We start from the raw sequence: 27,260 nt of genomic DNA on the forward strand, positions 1-27,260 counted from the left end.
TGAATTTACTGAATTGAATTACTCTGAATAATGGTAATGAGACAGAAGGGAATGAAAACTTAACAGCTGATTTATATGATTGGTTCCAAAAAAACTCTTACCCTGGAAGAAAATTAATTATACAGCATAAACTAGGGCATTATCTTTAGATTTGAATCATCTATCCAGAATCAAAACATAAACATTCAGAAGAGCTGGTAAGGTGAGATTAACATGTAATAAATATCCTCGTCTTTGAAGGCATTTAGTCATTAACATTGTTTTCATGACAATTCATATTCATAATTTGTTATATCTGTCCTTTATCTCCTTAATTCTCCTGAAGCAAGAAATGGCTTCAATCTAAGAAGGGATTTGTCTAGAGAGAATCATTGAATTCAATCCATGCATGGTTTACCTAGTTTTGTTGTATTCCATGAACACTGAGTTCATCTGGAACAAGAGTCCCAACATGCCTGCTGACAGAGACAAGAAAGTCTCAGGAACAGCACAAAGTAATCATCCTCACCATGGCAAAGCCATTCCTTAGCATTTGCTTTGGTGGAAGGTGGCCCCGTTGTGAAATTTTCTCATATAAAGAATAACATAATTAAATATACAATAATCAAATTATCACTTAGTAAAGTGATATATGAAGAGTGAAAGAATGAATATATGGGAAAGCATTCATTAAGTGCTTATTCCGTGTCATGTGCTGTGCTACATGCTGAGAATACAAACAGGAAAAAAGCGATATGTAATCCTCCTATATAAAGTTCCTGCTACAATTAAGGGCCACAATACTTATAAGATAGTTCAGCTGCAGGGCAAGTAAAAAGGATCCAGAAACCCTAAGGACTAAGCAACTGCATACAAGGCCAAGCCAAAAAGATGCTTAGGGTTTTTGTTTTTGTTTTTATCTTCAAACCAGATAGTTTATAGAGAATGGAAATGCATAGCTGTTAGACCTGGAGGACCTTAGGATACAGAGGCTGGTAAGAAGATAAAATCTAATGGTCTTCCATCTTATGTGAAGAGTTGAAGTTGGTGATTCCCAGGTTGGCTAAGAAGTGTAAGGGAAAACACATGCTATAATATTCCTTTTATTTCATTAATCTTCTAAACCAAGGGATCGTTGGAGAAAAGTTGTCTGTTCAACTATCTGAGCTTCTTCAGAGATAACATAGTACTATTCACCCTACTTCTTTCCCTAAATTATTTTAATCTGTGAGATGATCAGAATATACTTACTACTGTTATTGATATTAATTAGTGTTGTTGTCCTCCAAGTATTACTAGAAAGAGTAGAACAGCGTAACAATAAAAGCCTTACAAACACTTAGACAGTAAAGCAAGGATAGACAAAATTACTAAATCCTACACAAAATCATAAGAAGGGGAAGTTTGGAAGGTGTATAGGGCTGGAAGAATAACAGAGGGTTAGAACTCTGAAAAGGTACTTGAATCCAGAACAGCAGAGTGCTTAAGGCTAAGTACCTAACTCAATGTGCTATAATGGTTCTATAAACATATACTTAGATGATATGGAGATGATCCCCTCATGATTGGGGCCTGCTGAATGTGTTGTGGTGAGGTAATTATAGGGAAGGTTTGGAAGGCTGAGGGAGAGAGTCAGAGTCTCTGTCTCAGCATGCTTAGCAGGGAAGACTTCAGGTTCCAGATTCCAGAATCCAGGATCCATCTTTGAGGAGCGATGAGGCAGCTTACCTGCATCCTTCACTTCTCCTCCTAAAGACCAAGGACTTTGACTTATCCTGACTCTTACTGATCCTGCGGTCCTCCAGAGAGCTAGCCCAGATATTACAGGAAGGAAAGCTTCCTATTTGGGTTTAGGCAACTTTGGCCTATGGTTTAAAGATTAAAATTTTTGTTTTTAAAAATTCTTGGTCCAAGGAAATCATAAAGAAGGGAAAAGAACCCACATGTGTAAAAATGCTTATAGCAGCTCTTTTCGTGATAGCAAAGAATTAAAAAATGAGTAGATGCCCATCAATTGGGGAATGGCTGAATAAGGTGTGGTATATATAATGGAATATTATTGTTCTACCCAAAAATGAGAAACAACCTGATTTTAGAAAGACCTGGAAAGATTAATACGAATTGATGCTGAGCAAAACAAACAGAACCAGGAATACACTCTACACAGTAATAGCAAGAATGTGGTTTAATCAACCATGAATGACTTGGTTCTTTTCTCAGTGGTTTAGTGATCCAAGGCAATCGCAATAGAGGTTGGAGAAAAAATGCCATTTGCATCCAGAAAAAGAAGTATGGAGATTGAATGTAAATCAATACATGCTATTTTCACTTCTTCTTCTCTTTTCTTCTCTCTCATGGTTTTTCCCTTTTGCTCTGATTTTTCTCTCCCAACATGACTCATAAAGCAATAAGTATTAAAAATAAATATTTAAAAATCTTTGGATGAAATGCTTGTTGAAGGCAGGCACTATTTCAAAATGTCAAAAAGATTAGAGAATTTCATACTGCCATGTTTTAATTCAAAGCTTTGTGTAGTGGGAAAGAGCTTTGGACTTGGAGTTAGAAGATTGGGATTCAAATCCCAAATTTTGCTCTTACAATATACATGTGACCCCAAATAAGGTCACTTAATTTTTCTAAGGCCTCAATTTTTCATTGTAACATGGGGATGTTAATACTTCAATTGTTTACATCATGTAGGTACAAAAAGAAGTCATTTGTAAACCATACAACATTAGTAGTATGAAATCAGGGACAGATATTCTAGATCTAGAATTAGAAGACTTAGATTAAAGTCTTGACTCTGAAAGTTCCTAGATAGAAGACAGAAGGCAAGAATACAATGGATGACCTTGGCATCTTCAAAGTGAGAGCAAGCTCTAAGTGCTCTACAGCTTCAGTTAACTTCATAGCTAATAGAACAAATTGCTCTCATCTGTCTATTATGCTGAGGGGAGTCTTTATATGCTTCAGGGAGACATCCCCCTAACTTACTGAGATTTTAGTTTGTCTGCAGAAATGATTTTACTAGAATGGCACCACTACTCATGCTATAGCTTCTTGGAGACACAACTGAGTATTAGATGAAAAGTAAACATCAAAAGTAGATGAACTGTCTTAAAATAAGGCTCAACAAGTCCCCACATCAGATATAATAGAACTCTCCCTTGACACCCCATGAACTCTCAAAAACTTTAAGCTTTGAAAAGTTAAAGTGCTATAGAAATGTGCAACGATTATTTTTTGGAAGGGAAGTTGTCTCATTCCACATTTCTAAGCTTTAAGAGGAGAACAAGTTTAATTATTAATAGTAAAATTAACATTAATAATAGTTATAGAGATTCTGATTTGACCCAGAGACAAAAATCATTCTGGGGAACAAGTGGGATGAATACAACTAGATTAGATCACTTAACTAGTATCCCCAGACATTTCTTAATTCACGAGGATTACTAAAATAAGATTGACATGACAAATTATGAGCATGGATTGTTGTGAATATGATGTCAATGACTAGATGCCTTTAAGTGCAAGGATACTTACTACATGCAGATCTCAGTCTATTAGCTCTTCTAAAAAGGCATGTTTTGACACTAGCAAAAAGATTCAGACCTAAAGATAATGTTCTACTTTATACTATGCAATTAATTTAGTTTCTCTCAGAGTAAAAAATTTGAAGTTTGCCAATTCCTCCTATTGTATTTTCTGAGCACTTTCTGTTTCCCTTACTCTAGAGAGAAATATTTTTAATTATTTTATTTTTTTACAGAAAGAATTTATATTTAAACACATCAATCTATTTAGGAAGCCTCCTTTAATTAGAGGGGGGAAATCTTCACAGTAATGATAACCGTTTAGTAAAAATTCAGATTTCTTTCATTATTGAAATTGGTAATACTTAGGATAATAATAATAATAATAATCATGGAAAATCACGTTTCTATAGTGATCTCAAAAATATGACTGGATCAATGCAAAGACTAGAAGGAAAAGAGACATTAATTATATTGCTCTTAGAATTTTGAACGTTATTTACAATCACATATTGACAACATTATATAATGCCATTCTTATGAAACACATTTTCTTTTTCTTTTTCTTTTTTTTTATTTAATAGCCTTTTATTTACAGGTTATATGTATGAGTAACTTTACAGCATTGACAGTTGCCAAACCTCTTGTTCCAATTTTTCCCCTCTTACCCCCCACTCCCTCCCCCAGATGGCAGGATGACCACTAGATGTTAAATATATTAAAATATAAATTAGATACACAATAAGTATACATGACCAAACTGTTATTTTGCTGTACAAATAGAATAAGACTCTGAAATATTGTACAATTAGCTTGTGAAGGAAATCGAAAATGCAGGTGGGCAAAAATATAGGGATTGGGAGTTCAATGTAATGGTTTTTAGTCATCTCCCAGAGTTCTTTCGCTGGGCATAGCTGGTTCAGTTCATTTACTGCTCCATTGGAAATGATTTGGTTGATCTCATTGCTAAGGATGGCCAGGTCCATCAGAACTGGTCATCATCTAGTATTGTTGTTGAAGTATATAATGATCTCCTGGTCCTGCTCATTTCACTCAGCATCAGTTCGTGTAAGTCTCTCCAGGCCTTTATGAAATCATCCTGTTGGTCATTACTTACAGAACAATAATATTCCATAATATTCATATACCACAATTTATTCAGCCATTCTCCAACTGATGGGCATCCACTCAGTTTCCAGTTTCTAGCCACTACAAAAAGGGCTGCCACAAACATTCATGCACATACAGGTCCCTTTCCCTTCTTTATGATCTCTTTGGGATATAAGCCCAGTAGCAACACTGCTAGATCAGCTATTATATTTAACACATCCTTGAAACAAAAAGAAAACACATTTACTCCCTTGCTCAAACAAAGCCTTTTGTCACATTCTGGGAAACCTCACCACCATCTCCCATATGCTGATCTCCTTTTCCCAAGTTGGAGACTTTTTAGAATTCATTTCATACATATGGGGCAGCCTCCTTAATCCCCTTTACCAAATCACATCCTTTCTCCTTTATACAGACTTAGACTCATCTTCTTAATGGGGTTTTCATTAATTTTGCAGAATGTAGTCCAGAAAGCCCATTCATTCCTACATGGCTAAAGCACCTACCTCCTTAATTTCCATTTAATAATGCATCATTCCTTTCCAGCAACAAGACAATCTACCTGTCATCAATAAGGGATGAATTCTGACTGCTATTCTAGTATTGGTAACATAGTGACATTGGTTCATAGTGTGAAACCATTCATTCAATTTAGGATCATTAATTAAGTTTTAATCAACTGAACTAACACTTTATGTTTTACATGTGCAGATGTATGTACAAACAAATACATGATTCATCATATCATTTAATCCAAATCTCTCTTTTTCCACATGTAGGAACAAATCCCAAAGAGGTAAAAGAAACTTCAACTTAACAAGCCTTTGGGATGCACTTACAGTATTATAAATAATGGACTAGAGGCTGAAGACAAAAAGAAAAAAAAAATGAAATAGTTCCTGACCTCAAAGAGCCTACAATATACTGAACAGAAGTGACACATACACAGGACAATATCTTTTTATTGAATTCAGATTTGTGACTTCACTGGGGAAGGGGAAGGAACAAATTCCTACTATGTTCCAGGCACTAGACTAAGAGTTTTACAAATGTTATTTCATTTAATCCTTATAACAATCCTGAAAAGCAGGTTCAACTATGATCCTCATTTTATAGTTGAAGAAACTCAGGCAAACAGGTTAAGGGTTTCAGAGTCAATAAGTACTTAAGGACAGGTTTGATTTCCATTCTCCCTGATTCCAACCTTAGCACTCTATTCATTCAACTGTCTCATCAGTTTAGGGAACTTGTACTAAGGAATCTCCTTTTGCTGATTCTGATGACCAAATGTTCGGTAATTTATAAATCACAAAATGATTGAATTTGAGATATGTAAGAATTCTGTGGCCATCTAGTTCATTCTATTCATGAAGGGCCTCCTCATTGAAATGACTAGACCATTCAGTCTCTGCCTGAGGAGAATGCATCCCTCAATGAAGTAGCCCATTTTACTTTGGGGCATCAATCCTAAATTGACCTCTCTGTGACTTCTAATCAGACCTTCTGGTTCTGACATCTCAGGACAAACAGAGCAAGTCTAATACCTTCACATAACTGTCCTTCAAATACCTGAAGAAAGCCATCACAACCCCAAGTCTAAACATATCTAATTCCTTCAATCAGTACTTATATGATGTGGACTAAAGATCTTTCAACCTCTTAGATGCTCTTATCTGATTACTCTCCAATTTATCAATCTTCTTAAAATATAATGCCCATAACCAAAGTGACTGGCACTCAATGTGCTGGCTGCCCACCCCCCAACTTTGTGTCACCTTTAAAATTGATCATATTATCTTTGCCTTCATCCAAATGACAGATGAAAATGTTAAATAGCATGAGGCCAACCACCTACCCCTGAGGTACTTGCCTAAAGATATCTTGCCAAATTCATATGGAACGATCAATAACTACTTAATAACTATTAATAACTACTTAAAATTATTGCTTGGGGACACTAAGAGGTTAAGTGACTTATGAGGTTAAGGTTCAATGATCCAGTATGTGACAAAGGCAAAACTTGAAATTTCATCTTCAGAAAGGTCCTTCTGAATTTGGTAGAAGGATGGTGGAAGAAACAGTGAGAACAAAAAAGCTTGTAGAGAAGAGTTGAGACAGCTCTACAATCCCAGGGCCTAACTCTAAGCTTGGAAGATAACACATTAAAATTTTTCCCATCAATATTTCAAAAGAAGCAAAAATAATTCTCAGTACATTGTTTCTTTTTGCCAAAGACTTTCAGTGTGAAACAATGATGCTTAAGAGGATCTCTCAATTTTTCTACTGACCATAGTCATCCCTTTGCAACCTGTTGAAACATATAATAAAAGCAATAAATTTGGCATCTTTATTTTACAGTTGGGGGAAAATAAGACTCAGAGAGTGTTAATGGTTTGTCTACCTATCTTAGAGTGTCCTTTTCTCAAAGGAATAGATAAGATAGAAGAGGTAACTTTAGCATAACTTTTCACATTAAGTAAATTTTTTTGAAAAATTAAAAAAATATATGCAACAGAGAAAAGAATAATCCTATTTGAAATCCAGGCCCTTGGAACCCCTCCCATTTTTCCTCAAGTCTCTTTGCCCCTCGATTTTCTTTCTGTTTTACCCTGTGTATACTCTTTTCTCTTTTCTTTTTCTCTTAAATATATCAAAGATGCAATGTCTACCTTATGGAACTTTTCAGGTGTAGAAAATAGGCAACCCAAGCATTGCCAATGAACAGTTAGAGATTCTCTCTTTTGAATCATTCATTATTGGAAGGAACTAAACTTTGTGCATGTGTATAAAAGAATTATACCTTTAACATATATTGGATTACTTGCCTGTAGGGGAGGGGAAAGAGGTGAGGGAAAGGAGGGAAAAAAAAAATTAGAACACAAGATTTTGTAAGAGTGAATTGGAAATTATCTATGTATATATTTTGAAAATAAAAAAAACCTTTAATTTAAAATTTCTTCATTTTCTGTACAATAGTCAATGCACATTTAATGTTTATAAACTGCAAGAAATGGAATTTTAAATGTAAGGGTATTTCATTAATGACAACAAAAGGCAGTGACCTTTATATAACTCTTTGATATCTTCTAGGAACTCTTCATATGTTATATCACTTTAGCCTCAAATTCTGTGATTTGAATACAACAGTTATCATTATCCCCATTTTAAAGATGTCAAAATTCAGGTCTATTTAAGAACATCATTCACGCAGTGCTAAGATATGAACTTTGGAAGGCATCACCAGCTGTGTAAATAATTAGCAAGTCATTAGTCTCTGTTTACTTCACTTGTAAAATTGTACAATTTGTAAAATTGAGATATTAATATTATTCACTTCCCAGAATTGTTGTAGGAATTATATGAGATAATATTTTGTAAATCTTAGAGTGATATAAAAAGGCTAGTTGAACAGTTAGCATTTGTTAAATGGCTATTATGCATCCTAAAATAACATTCCTGGCCTAAATTCTCTGCAAATCTTTTATTGTAGTTCACTATTAGAGTTTCTTCTGGGAGAAATATTCCCTTAGTCAGAAAAGCAACAGGTTCCCCTGATGTCTTCTCTATTTTGCTTGTGTAATCAATTAGATAGAAATTATAAGACTTGGCAAGAGATTGGTCAGGATTAACTCAAGCCCTTACAGATAGCACCTCCTTCAGCCTCCTCTCCTCTCTCCTAATGGAGGCCTGGACCGTAGAAGGCCAAACTCCTCCCAATGCTTTCTTTCATAGAGGGCAAAAACTAAATTCTTAGCTCACTCCACTTTGTATCTACTGTTCTGCCTGGTTTCAACTCCAGAGAACAGACAGTCCTCTTCTTCACTTCTTTTCTGCCCCCGTTGATGTACTGTTTCTACTCTTAGACTGAAAGTTATTTGGGGGACAAGAACTGTCCTTTTTATTCATATATCCTCTTCTCTTAACACAGATAGAGGGAACACAATAAATTTTTATTAGATTGGATTGGATTAGAAAAGCTTCTTCTTATTCTATGTATTTTTCCAAGCCTCAATCCATAATGCCATTTGCCTTTTTATTCTTCACTCTTTTGTTCTCTTTTCCCCATTTTTATTATTTAATCCTAGGACTGTGACTTGATTCAGTTAATTACTCCAAGACATAGCCAATAGGAAGAACCTCAAACAAATACAATTGTGTTTTAATAAATTTTAAATGGTTACCTTGCTTTGCAAGCAATTGTTAAGTGCACAATGTTCTTTACTTTTTTCAGTTTTCTGGTTGAGAGTTATGAAAAATCTTTCTTGGTAAATGCATTCTTTCAAGACCCTGAGGTTACTAATTTTGTTCATTTGGAAACATTTTTAAATGACTGAATGTTTTCTGAGATTGCCAAAAAAAATTGGTTCATAAAACACTTTGAATAAATCTAAAGAACATTATTTTATAAAAAAATATTTATTGAGAAGGTGATTATCTTGCTATTCAATTGGTAATATTCATTTCCTCTTAGAATTCAGGGCTCTTAAGAGTTCATAAGTTATTTTTACTGCCAAAAATAAGGAATGATTACCCTTTGTGAAAGAATGCTATGGTCATCAGTGTCAACCAGGTAAAATACTATGTAGACAACTTTATAAACCGGCGACTAGACTTAATTCAGTTGTTTAATGGATGACAGAATTCAATGAGAACTCAAGTCCAGAAAAATTAGAAATCTGCCCAAAGTTACAGAGAAAGGAAGAAGTCATGCTAGGACCTGAATATTAGTTCCTTGACTCAAAACCTGTTTTCTATCTTATATAAAAATTGTCTTTCATCTTGCATGAAAATGATTATAAAGATGGATTTATTTCAAAGGTTAAGCTGATAGAGTGAAAATATACCTATTTTTATTACAAATTATATATTATTCTTTATGGAATATAATTTAAAATTAGGTAGGAAATGTAAATTTTAATCCCTTCTTTCCCCTTATTATCTAGGTGATTTAGTCATAATTTCTCAAAATTGTATTTTCTCATTAGTGAAGTGGGGACTATATCCATTCATATACTTTATTTCATGATATATGTTATAGAGTAGTATTTCCCATATTACTTTAACTACTTTGACTAATATATTATAGAAAAAAAGAAATGATCCATGTCATAAGCAAAGGAGTTGAAGTTTCTTAGAAGAAATGAATTTTTATAAACTTCAGAGTCTTACCATGTTGAAGAGGGACATAATGAAAGGAGGGAGAGAGTAGAATAAATACATCAGGGAGAAGGTAAATAGAATGGAGGAAAATGTAATTACTAATAGTAACTGTGGAACAAATTTGAAGCACATTTTTCTGATAAAAGTCTCACTTTTCAAACAGAGAATTGAATCAAATTTCTAAAAATAAAGGCTATTTCCCAATTGGTAAATGATCAAAAGATATAAACAGTTTTCAGATTAAGTAATCAAGGCTAACTATAGCCATATGAAAAAAACTATTTAATGCATTATTGATTGGAGAAATGCAAATTAAAACAATTCTGAGGTTCTATCTCATACGTATTGGATTTCTTAATAGGACAGAAAAGAAAAAAGGACAAAAAAGATAAATAATGGAATGAATGTGGGAAAAGTAAGACATTGATGCATTGCTAGTAGAATTTTGAACTGATTCAACTATTTTGTAGAACTATTTGTAACTATGCCCAAAGAACTATCAAAGCATGCAAACTCTTTGACCTAATGATATCCCAAAAGAGATTTTTAAAAAAGGGAAAAAAAACTATGTAGAAAAAAATTATGTATGGTAAGATGATCAGCTGTGAATGACAGCTATTTTCAGAAAGAAAACAATCCAAAACAAGTCCAAAGGACTTAACATGCCTAAAGAAGGAATTGATGGTCTCTACATATAGACTGAAGCATAATTTAAAGAAAAGAAAACTTTTATATTTTTTCCTGAGGTTTGGATTTTTTGGGAGTGTTTTGGTCTTTGTTTTCTTTTAAAATATGACTAATATGGAAATGTTTTTGTATGACTATACCTGCAATAGCAAATTCTTTGCCTTTCAATCAGGTGAGGTGAGGAGAAAGGAAGGGAGAGAATTTGGAACTCAAAATTTAAAAACAAATGCTAAAATTGTTTTGTAATTATGGAAAATAAAATAATAAATATATTTTTAAAGTCATCCAGACATTTGCCTGAGAAGTAAGCAATTTTTTAATGAGTCTAAACCCTGAAGTTTTTAAAAGAATAGTTCAGCTGAGTTCACATTAGAATATTATAGAATATACATAATAGTCCTTTAGAATTTCCCAGTCTTCAATTTCTTCTTGATATTCTTCATTTTCTCAAACTCCCCTTCATGTCCACACTATCTTTGACAGATGTGATAAAATTTAAATAATATTCATATTTTAATTTTTGTCTCATTGCCACAATTAATCAAAAGGCTGATCTCCTGTTGGGGTTCCTGGTTCTAATATTGGTTCTTGACATGTTTTTAGTAATGCTCTACTGAGTACAACTACTTCATATACAACACTAGAAAACACTAAATACTCCCCAAAGTAGAAAAATAAAGCCAGAAGTTACAATAGATTCTAGTTTGCATAAAACTAATAAAACCTTGATCATTTCAACAGAGTAACAAAACAAGAAGTCCAAAAGGAAAATACATATTTTTCCTGAAAAGGAGACAATGGTTGGATTCTACCTTGAATGTTCACTTAAAATTTAGAGTTCATAGTGGGCTTTCCTTTTCCCTCTTAGCAAAGCTAATTCATGCCTGTTCCTTAGGATTGCTGAGGAATATATCAGGCAAAGGCCATAGAGAGCACATTTTTCCTGTTAAAGGGGTAATCTTTCCTAATCACTGAAAATGCTGACTAGAAACAGAAAAGCAAAAGATCCTTACATTAGAGGATAAGGGAACATGGCATGGAGATCTAGAAGTGACCACCAACATCAGGTTCGACAGTGGTTGATGGGGAGAAAAGTGAAGAACTTTGCCATCTCAATACCATCTTTACTATATGGTTGAAAGTAGCAAAGTCCAGATTCAAGTCAAGATCCTTTGACTCTGAAACCAGTGTTACTTTCATCACACACACACACACACACACACACACACACACTGAACCCCTACTAAAGATTATAAAAATCTTTTTTTCATTTGGTCCTTTGTTTTCTATGAAACAACAAGATAATTTGATGAATAACAAGAGATGCCTCAGACCAAATTCTATAAAAAAAATGAGAGTAATTTAAAAAAAAAAATTACAGGTATTTGAAATTTCAGTAAAATATTCAAAGAGGAAAAATAAATCAAAATATATAGTTAGTTTTTTTCTCATAGCCTTTGGAATGTTGATGAAAATTAAGACCATAATTCAAGGGAACTTTCTCCATTTTAAGATTTCTTTATACCTGTTAAATTAAAGGAAGGGAGAAAGGGAGATTTGACTTTTTGCAAGTTGTGAAGAATAATTAGTAGCTGTCTGATTGTTGATACTGAAATCCTAGAATAAATGTTCACCAATATTATCTAAATAATATTTTCTCAAGGAGAAAAGCCAAAATGTTTATAATGAATAAAAACATTTCCATGAAAATTAGCCATTTTTTTAATTTACAATAACTGTCACTTTCAGAAAACATAATTTTTCACTCACCAAGGTTGAGTTTTGTGATGCATCAGCCAGATCCCCTGAGATCTCTGGTGTCCTTGTGCTGTTTGGGATTCTGTGAGGGTTACGGGCTATCGCTTCACACCAGCCCAACATTTTCTCCTTCCACTTATCCCTTTTCAATTTCTGAAATTCTGAAAATAATTTATATTCCCGCAATCAGGTTAATTTATCTTGGTGGAATGCTTTCAAATGCATATCTTGGAAACACACCATATATTATAGAATGCAAGCAAACTATGGGGCTAATACCAAATATACAAAAATAAGAGACAAGAATAGGCTAGTTAACAATTTTATTTTAAATTTTCCCTGATGCGATTCTGGTTTAGAGAAAGTCCTTGCAATAAACTTTAAGAGCTATTTTTTCAGAGATTAGGATGTAACAGAAAGTGGCATTGTCTTTAAGAGGAAAGGATAAAGTTGATGAAATGCATATGTACTTCCATGATGTCTCCAATCTGGAACAACATTTCTGTTATATGTCCTACAGATGCAGAACAAACTGAATGCAGGGAAGCAATAAAGATTAATCCTTCTAGCAATGGAATCATTATGCACCCTTATAAAGACCTGTCAGATAAGAAAGCAGGATTTTCAGAGCATCATGGACCCAAATTGGCACACAATGTCCATTATCCATAAAGAAATAATGGATGTCAGACTCCTAATATGACATCTGCATGAAACACACAGATTTCAGCTTTATGTAAGTTCCTACTGTTTGGATTTTCTCATATTCTTAAAAAAACATATCTATACTCATTGCTAATGAAATATAGGAAATATTCTCTTACTTATAAAGTTTTATAGCTGACTTTTTTATTTCAGCACATCTAATAATTTGAAATAGTATATTGCAGGTCTTTAGTTAACTACATTACATTGCCAATTAAATATCAAAAATAATGTGGAGTAATTATTTTTCACAGCATCCAAAGCAATTAGCAATCTGGAGGTTTATAACATTTCAGGGATTCAAAATAGCCCATTTCATAGCATTATGAAAGGTAACATAAAGAAAGGTTGCGCTAACAGATTGATGAGTTATTACTCTAAATGACAAAACAGTCTAGTTAAGTAGATCTGAACAATGTAAATAGAGAAGTGATAAAAATCTTTCATGAAAAACAGGCCTGAGAGCTCAAAGGAATTTTGTAGATGGATTACTTATGAAGACAGGCAGACAAATATGAGAAACAGTCATGATGGGTAGAGGATGTAGAGGAGGAAAATTGAAGAACAGCCAGTTACTAGAATGAGTCTTTTCAGTATCAAATTCATGAGCACAAACCTCCCACAAAGACCTTGCTTAAGATTTCATACAAAATTCTTAATTAATCGATAGAAAATCAGCATACCAACTCATCTATACTGTAGAAAGTAAAATTTTTTTGACATTCTCTAAGTACAATATTTGAGTTGCTCGTCAGTTTTTAATTATGTCTCCTGAAGTATGTTAAGAGCAAATGAAAATACGTATCTTTATTCAAAACCAAGGAGTGAAATAAGACATAATGGGACCCAAATAGTCTGTGTCAATAGATATTCTTTTAACTTGTGGGTTCCTTTCTCCTTTTTCAGATTTGAGAGTCTTATACTAAAGGAAAGATTTCATTCATGATTCATGTCCTGCAAAATTGATAAGGTAATAGCCCTTATAATTAGATTAGATTATAAACATCTTTAAAGAAAGGTTTGTGTCATATCTTTCTTTCTAGGTATCTCCAGTATCTTTCACATAGTAGGCACTAAGTATATTTGTTAAATTGAATGAAAAGTCCACATGTTCATCAGCAATAAAGACTATCTTGGACAATCCTGTCCACTGATCCATATTCTATTACCAAAATCTATGTTAGGTTATCAGTTAAGAAGAGGATTTGTGCTCTAGATACTAATTTTTGATATGCTCTTTCTTCTCTTGGGAATGTAAAGATGATAACTTTCATTTCTTACCAGAGCAAGATTGAGGACAAATAATCTAGAATGAACATTTAGAGAAAATCTCATTTACCCTAGCAAGCATTCACAGTGATTTCTATAGACTCTGTCTTAGTGATCATCCTCTTTTAGGCACTCTAGTTAATTAATGTTAGTAAATTTTACTTCAGCAAAAAGTAATATCCAGAAATGTACAGTATTTGAAGTATGGTGTAAATATTCCAGAAATAGTGAGGACAATGGGACTATCACCTGTTCATCATTTACCTAAACTATCAAAGTGAAGGCCAATGCTAGGGCCAGCAAAATTCCCCAGTACAGCCAGAACCTCATTAAAATGTAATTGTAAAACCTTTAACAAAATAAATATATAATATCCATTTGTGACTTTCTAGATCAACATGAGAGCTACAAAGATCGGCTTCAATTTGAATTTGCTTTAAACTATACCCACTCACACAGTTCAACATTGCTTTTGCTTTGTTGGCCATCATGTCCTATTGCTGATTCATATTGATCAGATATTCCCTGATGATTGACAATAGTTAATCTACTGACTAGCTCTGCTTCCCCCATTTTAGGAAGACAATATGGCAGTGTAAAGAGCCTTCATTCTTGTGTTAAGAAAATCTCAGGGGCTTGGTTCAAATTCTACCTTTGGAATTTATCTATGTGAAGTTGATCAGCCATTTAAGATCTCTTAGCTTCACATAAATGGGGAGAGGATGAATTACATGATTTTTGTGAGTTTTTTTTTCAGTTTTATATCCATGATATGATATTTATCTTTGTCTTCCTCCATCAGAAATAACTTCCTTGTGGTCTAGTTCTAGACACCTTTGTCTTTATACTTGCATAATATTTTAAACACAGTAGGCGTTTAATAAATATTCATTGATTGACTTGTTCTTGGATTGGTAAAGTATGTTTGTGTGTGTATGTGTGTTTGGGAGATGGGGTGGAAGCTGAGTATAAGATTTTACATTTGAGTTACATTTGAGTTTATTTTAATATGGCTGAACATTCTAGTTTGTGTGTATTTGCATTCTGTCATAATCATCCTATTCATTCCTTTTCTTAAGCTATTGATGAAGAGCAAAAGGTCAAACCTAAGTGCTTGATACTTCATTGCCGTTGTATGAAAAACTTACTTGCCATGAAAGACATTCCCCTACCCAAGACTGACATGTGTATTAATGGCTACTTTTGGGGCCTGACCATTCACCAGTTCTGACTACATTTTCTATATGGATCACCATATAAGCCTATATTTCTCCATTTAGTCTACAAGAAAAGCACATTGAAGTATCTGTCACATTTTTTGCTCCAAACTGATTCAATTATACTGATAGCAATGTCTTCATGTAGCACTCTAGTAATTCTGTCAAAACAGGAAATTGAGTTATTCTGTCACCACCCATTTTTATGAAGCCACATTGATATCTTTTTATGATGATAATTTGTTTTTCTAGACTCCCATTAGCAATTATTTTAATATAATTTTGCCAAGAATCAAAATCAAATTCATCGGCCTATATTTTTCCAAATGTTATACTTTCTTCCATCCTCCAAAAGCACATTTTGCCTTTTTTCTTAGACTGTAGTAGCCTTTTGTTTTCTATGGTATTTCAGAATACACTGAGAGTGAGTGGCTCAATGATTATATTTGTAATTGTTTTAGTTTCTTGTAGTAACTATAGGTTATAAGAAAATTAAAATTTAGTATAATAAAGTTTGTATAGGTATAGTGATGAGTTAAACAAAAATAGATCTTATCTTACTGTCATTCTACTTGTGTGGCAACTTCAAATTAGTCATTTTGGTTGTAAGCTTTTTTATCAAAGACAATTTTTATGATTTAAAATAAACAGAATTATAATAAGAATTGTCTCTCCAATCGCCTGTACTGTTATCCAATTTGCATTGGACAATAATTTTTTTTGTTCTATTTCCCCCCAATATACCTAAGAAAACCCTTTTTTTTGTCATCCTTCATTTTCTTTATTAGTATCAATTCATTTTGAGATTTAGTTCTCTTGACCTAATTCTTAAAGACTACTAGATTATGCTTTCATATACATCTTTCTTTATTTGTCTTTGCTTCCGTCTTTTGCCCAAGACATTTAAAGACCTAAGTTGCTGAGTGAATTTCTTGTGCTTCCATACTGGTCTTTCCCAGAAAATACACTTGTTTATTCTCTTCCTTAGACTTATTTTTGTGCCTTCAGAACTTTTCTCCTGGAAGTTTTCCTTCATTCCTGATATAACTTTCCTTGGACAATTTTCCTATAGTATTATTGAGGGAAGGTAAGGGCAGTGTAGACAACCAAGAGAGTGGAAAGAGAAACTGTCACTTTACTATTTAAATTCCTTTGGTTAGCAGGCTTTTTTGTCCTCAGGTTTTCCATCATAATTATTGAACTCCTCAGCCATCTTGTCCATTCTCATACAATACCCTGACTTTAGATCATGTCAAAGAAGAATTCTTTTTTCCTAGTGGTATTTATTTTCTACTGAAAGAGAGGTAAGAGATAGAGAGTGTGGCTCATCAGAAAAGACTGAAGAGCCTCTCTAATTTAGATCATTAAGTCTCTGTGGAGCAGCACCCTTCTCAAAGGTTTGACAGTTTTTCTCATCATAGTATTGAATGTAGTCATTTACAATAGTCAGGAGGGTAGATAAATTATGAACATTTGTAATTAACCCTAAGGAACATAAAATTGTCGGTATCATTTGTAATTTATCAGGGTAGGAAAATGGTCTTTAAACATTAATGTTAATTACTATCTAACCAATGAACCAAACCAATATGCAGTGCTGAGAGGCAGCAATGAGCATCTTACACAACGATCACAGGAAACTGAGATTTAACTAAATTTAATTTTTAATATGCTACCCCAAGCAGCTGTCTAATTTAATAAACAGAAATGCAACACATTCTCAGAGCTTCAAAACAATACTATTTTAAGACTAGAAAAATGTATAAAATATCCCTTTCATAGGGGATTGAAATGAAATTCTATATGAAATTTGAAAATTGAAAAATACCAGAAACAAGAATTATACAAATGATAATCACTGTTTTTAATTCTTTGAATTCTCTATAAGGAGAGAACTCATTTTTGGATTTCCTGAAGCACCTATCTCAAGGACTTACACCTAGTTGATTCAATTTTACTAACATTTATTAAATACCTACTATGCACTGAATATCAAGCTAAGATTTAGAGATTCAAAAATAAGAAAATAATTCTTGCATTCAAGGTGCTTATATTCTATTGGAGAAAATTCTACTGGAAAAAACCATATACACAGAAAAGTAAAAAATATATATAAATAAAAATATATATAAAATAGGCAATTGAATAATATTACTTAAATCAAATACTAATAAAAACAAGTTGCTACTTAAAATATATCTGTTTTTCTGTACCTCTTTTCACTTCAATTACTCTAATTTTAGTTGATCTATATTTTATCAATTCTAGGAAGGAATGTGATTGTCATTCCCCATTGTGGATACTATGCATCTAAAGATAAGCTGGAATGGAAGGTGATAAGGAACATTGAAGGAAAACTATGGGAGGTTCCATTTGACTTTTTTATGCCAAATTTTTAGAGCATGTCTTGTGTTTGTCTCTGAGGCTCTCACAATGCAAAAATTGGGATTACTTTCTGATTTCCCCTAGCCTATATGGATGCAGGGTGATATCAGAGCCCAGTCTGGACCAAGGGCAAATAAGCATAATGTACAATGCTAAAAACCAAATAATTAAAAAAAATAACTTAGCAATTCAAGTAAATTGTGTATGTTTGTGTATTTCATTCATTTTAGAAAACACCGATGAATTATATTCTGTTTGTCAAGGTTTCATTTTCTTATTATTTTGATAAATAAATAAATGCCTATAGCAGAATGGCAATAGTATATTTTTTCCTGGGTTTTGTGACTCAAAAAAATGACTGAATTGATTTTGCTCAAACTTTCCAACAAAACAATCACCTCTGGGCTAAATCTAAGTCAGGTTTCACGGGCATTTTCCTCCCTTCTTCACAGAGAGAATTTGCTGAGTGAATGGAGTCTTCAGGGTTTAATGGAAATGCCTTTACAATGTAGAGCTTGCTCCCATGAACAGTGAAATAGTAATATGTATTTCCTCAAGGGTCCATCTGCTACGGACCTAAAAGCTTGTGTTAGTGAGAGACAAAGAGAATGGAGGCAGGTAAGGCTTTAAAAGAATCATTTTGTGAAAACTGTTAAAGAAAATTACTCACATCTTTTGCAAAGAAGTGTTGGAGTAGAAGGCACTATAGAAAATAATGTGAATACATATATCCAGTTTGAAAAAAAAATTCACAATTGACTGGCCTATTGGAAAAATCTGTTGTTTTATAAAGCATCTTTTTTTTTTTTTTTGCTCAGTAAGCCAGATCTCAAAACACTAGTATCAAGCCTGTACTTATAGAAAATGATCCTTGCAAACAGTCAAGTTACCTTAACCTTGCTGTGATACATGGATCCTGATAGAAAGGAATGACAGTATGAGCCATACTTTAGATGAGATCTGTTCCATCCCTTTCTTTTAAAGTTCAAAAACCAAAGAAAAACAGCTGTTGAATTAACTGGTACATTATTAGAATTAATGAAAAATACAATGAAAATAAACTAGTGGATAAGTTTACATTGGCCAATGTTTTGAACATTTTTTACTTATGTGTTGTTTAAAATTATTATCAACATAGTCTTGTCTATAAGCTCCATAAACTCAGATATATGAAAACTGCATGCTTTCAAAACTACCAAATTTGGCCTTGCTGGGTTGTAAACCCTCCTCTACTCTACTCCATTATTATTATTATTATTATTATTATTATTAGCCCATAATAGCAACTTAGGGCAAGTCTGCACTCAAATGAAATAATACCACCAACAACTAATCCAGTTCCATGAACACTAATGAAATAGGAAATTATAGTAAAAATTAAATCTGATATATCTTTGTAGATGGGACTTCCCTCTTCTTCTAAAGTTAAAAAGACATACATCAGTACATACAGGAGGCACTTAAATTCAGACGCAATGTGGAGGGCTTAATTTGGAAAATCACAGCTATACTCATGAAATATCATGAAATATACATGAAGTTCAAATCCCTGAGTGTAGGACCAGTTTTAGCCATTGGTATACTGGGCAAATTGAATTCCTAGGACACTCACTACTCAAACCATTACGCATAATATTCATGTGACATGACTTCAAATTTGTCATTTTCAGAATTCTCCTCTCTGCCTGAGCCCCACATTTCCAAATTGTAGAGGGTCACAGTCAGTGGGAAAACTCTGGGTAAGATATAAGACCCTTCAACCCAGAAGGAACATGCTGACAATGTCTGGTTCGGCTCCCCACCTTCCCTAAGAACTCTTGGCCTTCCTGAGAAATCAGGGGGTGGTGAAAACCTGTGGGGGGATTGAAGCAAAGTGATACCAGGTGGAAGAGTGATACCAGGTAGCAAACTACATACAATAGCAAGTTGTTTATGTGGTCCTAGGTGCAGTGTTGTTTTTGTTACATTATATAAAGGGGATAGTCCTTAAATAAATGGACTCCATTTTTCCACCATCCTCAAGAGTCCTGCCCATTACTTCTCCACTAGGAAGGTAAAAATTACCGGGGTGTGGGGGCTCTAGAAAGCCATGGACATTTTATCACCCCAACTTGGGGGCTCTAGAAAGCAGGACACAATATTTGGTGTCCAAACGTGGGGATCTAGGTGAAGTCCTATACACATCAGCTCAACTGACACAATTGGAGCAGTTAAGTGGAGAAGTCCCCCTGACCTAGAATAGGATAAGTATAAAAATAGGCAAGCAGGAAGAATCAAGAAGGGATAATCTAGTCACTTTCATTGTCAGCCAAAATGGGTCAAATAATAAGAAAAGAGCCTCCCCCACCCTGAGAGAAGTATGAAGCATGTGTAATTAGGTTAATAGAGAAGCAAGATTTGTTTGTAACTCAGAAACAGATCACTGGGCTCTTAAATATATTAGAATGCACATCTCCTTGCCTCTCTAAGAAAGAGAGATTAGAGCCAGAGATGTGGAAAATAGTGGGAGAGCAACTAATTGAATATTACAAAGCTAGGGGTCCTGATTCAATTCCTGAAGAAACATTCTTTATGTACAATGTAATACAATTGGCTTTAAAGTACCTCACAAGTTTTAAAACAAGGAAAGATTTTAATGTGATGGTCAGGTAAGGAAGTGTGAGGAGAAAAAGCCTGAGAGGAATGGTACTGACAAAGTAGCTGGAAGGCATGGCCAAGTTAAGTACCTCAAGTACCCTGCTGATAAGCCTAAAGAATATGGTGCTTCTCACCTTCACAGCTCAGTTTCACTTCCTATACTAGAGTATGCCCCTTAAGGTACTACCCATATCCTGAGCCTTTTCCTTCAACTCCACATTTGTGCAACAACCTGTGTTGAGATTGAAGCAGAGTGATTCCAGATGGAAGTGATACCAGGTGGCAAACTACGTACAATAGCAAGTTGTTTATGTGGTCCTACATGCAGTGCTGTTTTTGTTACATTATATGAAAGAGATAGTCCTTGAAATAAACGGACTCCATTTTTCCACCATCCCCAGGAGTCCTGCCTCATCACTTCTCCACTAGGAAGGTATATTTTAATCACCCCAGTGTGTGGACTCTAGAAAGTATGGTATGTTTTGTCCCCCCAACATGGGGGCTCTAAAAAGCAGGACACAACCCCAAAGAGTTGGTGGTTTCATTTACTTAACCCAATGTTCAGATGTCAAATTGTAATACTACAGAAAAAAAAGACATCAAAAAACCCAAACCCTACATCTTATAAGCATAATAAAAAGCACCAAATTTAAGAAGCCATTATTGTACAAAACTGAAAAATCATCAGAGCAAGTGCATACAATGATGTGCCCTATTATTTCATATTTCAAAAGCATACAACAAGCATTTTTATAAGGCAAAAATATAAATGTGTGCAGTCCTCCTTGTAAGACTTTATTTCAAAATACTAAGTGCATCATAGAAGAGACAGGTAAATAAAGAAATAAATACAAAAACAAGAACATTGGAACTGAAAGATGACAAAGCAGCAAAAACCATGTTAATGTCAAGGAGGATTTAGGTGACAGAAAAATATGGCATAAAAGAATATCATGCAAACATTACCTAGAAAGTTGGTCCTGGGTGAGCAAAAAAAAATAAAAAAGTACAGTGCCAATACTACTATAATCATTGTAGTGGCATTTCCAGCATGGGAATTTCATTCACCTCTAAAATAACCAATTTCTTTGTAACTTAGTGCTGCAGAGAATTGCCATGGTCACCAAACAACTGTACCAAACATAGGACTTTATGACTCCAAATTTGCTTTCCTATCTACTATACCTCACTGTTTCTCAAGAACAATTAATTAACAAGTGGGAACATTTGAACTGTTTAGATCAAAAGATACATTTAGGTTTTATATAATAAGGATTTTTTTTTAATCACAGAATTACAGCAATAATGATTTAGAGCACCTTTTCATATGACTAGAAATGGTTTCAATTTCTTCATCTGACAATTGTCTGCTCACATCCTTTGACCATTTATCAATTAGAGAATGGCTTGAATTCTTAAAAATTTGAGTCAATTGTCTATATATTTTAGAAATGAGGCTTTTATCAGAACCCTTAAATGTAAAAATGTTTTTAAAATTTATTGATTCCCTTCTAACCTTGTCTGCATTAGTTTTGTTTGTACAACAACTTTTTCACTCAGTATAATCAAAATTATCTATTCTGTGATTAATAATGATCTCGAATTATTTTTTGGTCACAAATCCCTTCCTTTTCCACAGATCTGAGAGGTAAACTATGCTCTGTTCTTCTAATTTGTTTATAATACCATTCTTTATATCTAAATCATGAACCCATTTCAACCTTATCTTGGTATATGGTGTTAGGTGTGGCTCAAGGCCTAGTTTTTGCCATACTAGTTTCCAATTTTTCCAAGCAGTTTTTGTCAAAGAGTGAGTTTTTAATCGCAAAAGCTGGGGTCTTTGAGTTTGTCAAACACTAGATTGCTATAGTTATTGACTATTTTGTCCTGTGAACCTAACCAATTCCACTGATTAACTACTCTATAATTTTCATTTACATGGTTTTTTAATAATTCCCTTGAAATTCTTGACCTTTTGTTCTTCTAGATGAATTTTGTTATTATTTTTTCTAGGTTTGTAAAATAATTTCTTGGGACTTTGATTGGTATGGCACTAAATAAGTAGATTAATTTAGATAGTATTACTATTTTTATTATACTCGCTTGGCCTATCCCTAAGGACTTGATATTTTTCCAACTGATTAGATCTGACTTTATTTGTGTGGAAATTGCTTTGTAGTTGTGTTCATATAACTCCTGACTTTCCCTTGGCAGGTAGATTCCCAATGACTTTATACTATTAACAGTTATTTTGGATGGAATTTCTCTTTGTAACTCTTGCTGCTAGATTTTATCAGTAATATATAAAAATGATGATGATTTATGTGGATTTATTTTGTATCCTGCAACTTTATTAAAGCTGTAGATTATTTCTAGTAGTTTTTTAGCTGATTCTCTAGGGTTCTCTAAGAATACCATCATATTTGCTAAAAGTGATAATTTGGTTTCTTTATAACCTACTTTAATTCCTTTAATTTCCTTTTTTTTTTTTTCTCTTATTGCCAAAGTTAACATTTTTACTAGAATATTAAACAGTAATGGTGATAGTGGGCAACCTTGTTTCACCTCTGATCTTATTGGAAATGGTTCTGGTTTGTCCTTAGTTCATATGATACTTGCTGATGGTTTTAAATAAATGCTACCAAACATTTTAAGGAAAACTCCATTTATTCCTATGTTCGCTAGTGTTTTAATAGGAACGGACACTGGATTTTATCAAATAATTTTTCTGCATCTATTGAGATAATCATATGATTTTTGCTAGTTTGGTTATTGATATAGTCAATTATGCTAATAGTTTTCCTAATATTGAACCAGACCTGCATTCCTGGTATAAATCCTGCTTAGTCATAGTGTATTATCCAAGGGATGATTTTCTGTAATCTCTTTGTTAATATTTTATTTAAGATTTTTGCATAAATATTTATCAGGGAAATTGGTCTATAATTTCCTTTTTATGTTTTCACCCTATCTGGTTTAGGTATCAGCACCATATCTGTGTTATAAAAGGAATGTGGCAGAACTCTTTCTTTCCCTATTTTTTCAAATAGTTTACATAGTGTTAGATTAATTGTTCTTTAAATGTCTGGTAGAATTCACGTATAAATCCATATGAAGATTTTTTTCTTAGGGAGCTGATTAATAGCTTGTTTTATTTCTTTTTCTAAAATGGGACTATCTAAATAATTTATTTCCTCTTTTATTAACCTCAGCAATCTATATTTTTGCAGATATTCCTACATTTCACTGGAGAATTTCAAATTTCACTTAGATTTCACTTAGATTATCAAATTTATTGATCACTCCCAATTATTGCTCTAATTTCTTCTGTGTTGGTGGAAAGTTATCCGTTTTCATTTTTGAGACTAATGGATTTTCTTCTTTCCTTTTTCTAATCAAATTAACCAAAGGTTTATTTATTTTGAGTTTTTTTTAAATAAAATCAGCTCAATTTTATTTATTAATTCAATAGTTTTCTTACTTTTAGTCTTATTAATCTCCCTTTTTATTCTCAGAATTTCAAATTTTGTACTTAATTGAGAGTTTTTAATTTGTTCTTTTTCTAGTTTTTTTTTTAGTTGTAAGCCCAATTCATTGATCTTCTCTTTGTCTATTTTGGCAAGTAAGCATTTAGGAATATAAAATTTCCCTTAATAACCACTTTGGCTGCATCCCACAGATTTTGTTATATTGCCTCATTATTGTCATTCTCTTGGATGAAGTTATTGTGTCTCTGATTTGTTGTTTCACCCATTAATTCTTTAGGATTAGATTATTTAGTTTCCTATTAATTTTTAGTCTATTTGGCCTTTTATTTCATGTGATTTTTATTGTATCATAATCTGAAAAAATGAATTTACTGTTTCTGACTTTCTACATTTGATTTTGAGGGTTTTATGCCCTAATACATGGTCAATTTTTGTATAGGTTCCATGAAATGCTGAGGAAAAATATAATTCTTTCTGCTTCCATTCAATTTTCTTCAAAGATCTATCATACCTAACTTTTCTAAAATTGTTTATCTTCTTAATTTCTTCCTTATTTACTTTGTGGTTCAACTTATCTAGTTCTGAGAGAGTGAAGTTGAGATCCCCCTCATTAGTTTTGCTATTTTTTCTTGCAGCAATCTTAACTTCTTCTCTAGGAATTTCAATGTTATGCCACTTGATGCATATATGATTAATATTGATATTGCTTCATTATCTATAGTATCTTTTAGCAAGATATAATTTCCTTCCTTATCTCTTTTAATTACTTCAATTTTTGCTTTTGCTTGATCTGAAATCAGGATCGCTACCTCTACTTTTTTTTACTTCATCTGAAACATAATAAATTCTGCTCCAGTCTTTTACCTTTATTCTGTATGTATCACTCTGCTTTAAATGTGTTTCTTGTAAATAACATATTGTAGGATTTTGGCTGTTAATCCAGTCTGATATATCCTATTCACATTCACAATTAAAATAACTATTTCTGTATTTTTTGTCCTCTTATTTCATCCATTATGCTTTTCTCTTTCCTTTCCCCTTTTCCCTCCTCTCCAGTATTTTGCTTCATCTCCTTTTCTTCTTTCCCTCAATTATAATAGGTTTTCTTTGCCTCTTTGTGAGATGTAATTTCTTTCATTTTATCTCCATTTCCCTCTTTTTCAAGTACAATCCCTTTTCTACCTCTCCTTTCTTTTTCATATTATTATAATAAAATCAAATTATACCTGCACTGTCTAAGTATAGCCATAATAGAAATTTATTTCTCAAGAGTTCTTTCCTTTTAACTTTTTTATGTTTCTCTTGAGTTCTGTATTTGGAGATAACATTTTTTGTTCAGCTCTGGTGTTTTCATCAGAAATAAATGAAATTAACCTGTATCACTGAATGTTCATCTTCTTCCCTGAAAGATAATGGTTATTTTAGCTGGATAGTTTATTTTTGGATGTAATCCAAATTCCTTTGCTTTTGAAATATCAAATTCAAGGCCATTCAGTCCTTTAAGGTGGAAGCTGCTAGGTCCTGAGTAATACTGATTATGGCTCCTCAGTATTTGAATTGCTTCTTTCTGGCTGCTCACAATATTTTTTTCCTTGGTCCAATAGTTCTGAAATTTAGCCATGATATTCCTTGGAGTTTTCATTTTGGGGTCTCTTTCAGGAGCTGAAAAGTGAATTTTTTCAATGGCTATTTTACTTTCTAATTTTAGGACATCAAAGCAGTTTTCTTTTATGGTTACCAGAAAGATAACGTCTAGGCTATTTTTTTCATCATGGCTTTCATGAAGTCCAATAATCCCTAGATTGTGTCTCTTCAGTTTATTTTCCAGGTCAGTTGTTTTTCCTAGGAGGTTTCTTCTATTTTTTCTTTCTTTCTTTTTTTTCTTTTTGGTTCTGTTTAAGTGGTTCTTGAAGTCTTAGTGAGTCATTCACTTCCATTTGTTCAATTTTAATTTTTAGTGTATTATTTTCTTCAGTTACATTTTTTTGCTCCTTTTGTATTTGGCCAATTGAATTGTTTTGTTCATTGCATTTTTTTCCATTTTATAAATTCTGTTTTTTAATGAATTGGTATTTTTTTCATATCTATTTTGAAAGGAGTTATATGCTTTTCCCATTTCATCAAATTATCAAACAGATAATTTGTTTTTCCTTTTCCATACCCTCATGCAAAGATCTCATTTCCTTTCCCCATTTTTCTTCTAACTCTTTTTAAAGATCGTTTTTGAAATCTTCCAAGAAAACCTTGTGAAATGGGGACCAGTTCATATCTTCCTTTGGGCTTTCATCTAGAGTTGATTTGCCTTTAGGAACCTCAGGGTTTGAGCTCTGATCTCTTTTTCTATAAGTTATCTATGGTCAGAGTTCTTTTTGCTTTTTTGCTTATTTTTTTTAAAGAGTTGAGATCTGCTCTTAAGGCAAAAAGGTGACAGCCACTTTACTTTCCCCTAGGGCCAGTGTTTCTGATTGACTTCCTCTGCTGGGTAATTGCATCCAAGTGCTGAATTCTTCTGGGGCTCTGGAGCTTACAATTTGCCTTTTGTATTTGTTTTTGTGTGTTTTACAGCAAATCTGCTAACACCTGCTTGCAACTAGGACAGAGTAGCCTAAGATCCTCACAGAAGATTCCCCAGTGGATGCTGCAACACTCTGGGCCCCTACCCTAACTCTTTGCCCCAGGCTACCTGTGCTATGATCTGGGATCAGCAGTCTGGCCCCTGCCCAATTGAAACAGACCTGTTCTAAAGTTCTTCAAATGTACCTTCTTCTGGAAACGTGTTGTACTACAAATGTTTGTGGGTTCTGTCACTCTAAAACCAGTTCAGAGGCTTAATACACTGTTTTTGAGAGAAGGTCAGAGGAGGTCACAGAAAGCCATGTCTGCTTTCTGCCATCTTGGCTCTACTCTGGTACAAAGGATTTGTTTATACACAAACTTTTTAATTTCATGTAATCAAAATGATTCATTTTTCCTCCAATAAAACTATTTTTTGTTTCATAATGAATTCTTTCACTATAGATTATAGGTAGTTTCTCCTATGCTCTATTAATTTGGTTTTTAATATAAATCTTTATGTTAAAATCATATATTGATTTTGATCTTGGCTTGGTATATAATGTGAAATATTGGTGTATACCAAATTATTGCCAAGTTACATTCAATTTTCCAATAGGTTTTGTTGAATAGTGAGTTTTTGCTTCAAAAGCTAGGATTTTGGGGTTTATTAAATACTTAGTCACTGCACACATTTGTTTCAGTCATAGAGTATGCTTAATCTGTTTCATTGATCAACCTCTTTATTTTTTACCTAATTGTTTTGATGATTACAGTTT

At 33.2% G+C, this 27,260-nt stretch overlaps 1 protein-coding gene across 3 annotated transcripts in view; it reads right to left on the minus strand.

The window, feature by feature from the left end:
• The window catches only part of MARCHF1 (membrane associated ring-CH-type finger 1), a 1,010,725-nt gene that overhangs the window by 377,999 nt on the left and 605,466 nt on the right, over window positions 1–27,260 (minus strand). For all 3 annotated transcript variants that reach the window (XM_031942769.1, XM_031942767.1, XM_031942768.1), the window contains one exon: window positions 12,240–12,388. In XM_031942769.1, coding sequence (XP_031798629.1) covers window positions 12,240–12,350 — 111 coding nt within the window. In that variant the 5' untranslated portion in view covers window positions 12,351–12,388. The remainder of the gene's footprint in view (window positions 1–12,239; window positions 12,389–27,260) is intronic.

This window comes from Sarcophilus harrisii, chromosome 6, assembly GCF_902635505.1.
Source record: "Sarcophilus harrisii chromosome 6, mSarHar1.11, whole genome shotgun sequence".
Lineage (NCBI taxonomy): Eukaryota > Metazoa > Chordata > Mammalia > Dasyuromorphia > Dasyuridae > Sarcophilus > Sarcophilus harrisii.